Raw genomic sequence first — 1,204 nt, 5'->3', positions numbered from 1 at the left:
GACACTGTAAAAGGCGCGTCGTAGTAAGAGCGTTGTGCCCCAGCAAAGGGGATCCTCATGTGAGCAAGCGATTTCAATTCTGGTCATTCGACCTGAAGATACACAACCTCTCCACCCACAGTCTTCGTTCGATCGTCTTTATCGTGAATGACAATATGACCACCATGTGGCTCTCCCAATAATCATAGTGCACGTTTTGACTTGACATTTACACGCGCTAATGAGGTTCAGGACCTCTGTCGTCGTCGTGGACGTCGTTGGATGCTCGATAGACGCCGCTGTCCTCGTCGCCGTCCTTGCTCGAGCACACGGTGGCTTCAATGTTTTGGCGCCGCGCTTCGACCTCGTTGTTCTTCTTCCACATGTACAAACTGACGCCGGCGCCGACGACGCCAAAGCCAAAGAGCCCAAGCAGAATACTGAGCATGCCACTGTCTGACAACTGGCCGTCCAGGGTGTAGTAGGTAGGTCCAGACGTTGTTTGCCGAAGGCCACATGACGTCTCAAGACTGCCACAAGACGACTGGCCATACGTAGGCCAGTCAGCAGAGGACGAACGACCTTCCAGAAACCGCTCTGCGCTCGCTGTGCACGTCCCCCAGTGAGAGAAGATGCGACAGTCATTCCACCCAATGTTCTTGATGTTTGCGACGCAGTTGGCCGACGAGTTGCCGCGAGTCCACACTGCAACATAGCCGCTAGGTTGCATGATGCAGTGAGCAGGGCTGCCACGCGCTTCAAAAATCGGGAGCCGCCGCGCTGCCTGAAGGCACCAGTCGTTCGCGACAGAGTACCCGTCGCTGCCCCAGTGCTCTTGACGGGCAGGTCCGCAAGGCGCCGGAAATATCGAGAGAGTCGCATCGCTAAGGCCACTGGTCCGGTTGCTTTCGTACGCCGTAAGCTGCGGCAAGAGATCGTCGACGGTCTCGCCAAGAAGGCAGTTGACGCCGTTCACGGCATAGCACTCGGGCTGCGAGCTCTGGGCGGCGAAGCGTACCATCATGAAGCCTTCCCATGTGCCAAGGAAGCGCCAAGGAGCTTCGATGGTGCCGGGCGGCGGTGTCGGCAGCGCCGTTGCATTGTGCACTTCAAGTGAGGCGATGCGGTTGACCCACATGCCCGTGTAGGCGACGGAGCGATACCAGGTCGCGTTGGCACCGCGGCGGTCAGCTTGGTCGTAGGTGACGAGGTTGACGTCGTCACT

At 58.0% G+C, this 1,204-nt stretch overlaps 1 protein-coding gene across 1 annotated transcript; it reads right to left on the bottom strand.

Moving 5' to 3' along the window:
- Positions 1-217: 217 nt before the first annotated feature.
- Positions 218-1,117, bottom strand: SPRG_18475 (hypothetical protein; the record flags this gene model as incomplete). Its single annotated transcript, XM_012357914.1, has 1 exon — positions 218-1,117. One exon carries the CDS (start codon positions 1,115-1,117, stop codon positions 218-220), a length of 900 nt encoding a protein of 299 aa, XP_012213304.1.
- Positions 1,118-1,204: the final 87 nt, after the last annotated feature.

The sequence above is a fragment of the Saprolegnia parasitica genome (assembly GCF_000151545.1).
Source record: "Saprolegnia parasitica CBS 223.65 unplaced genomic scaffold supercont2.1232, whole genome shotgun sequence".
Classification (NCBI taxonomy): Eukaryota; Oomycota; class Saprolegniomycetes; order Saprolegniales; family Saprolegniaceae; genus Saprolegnia; species Saprolegnia parasitica.
This window is presented reverse-complemented; position numbering and strand designations above follow the sequence as displayed.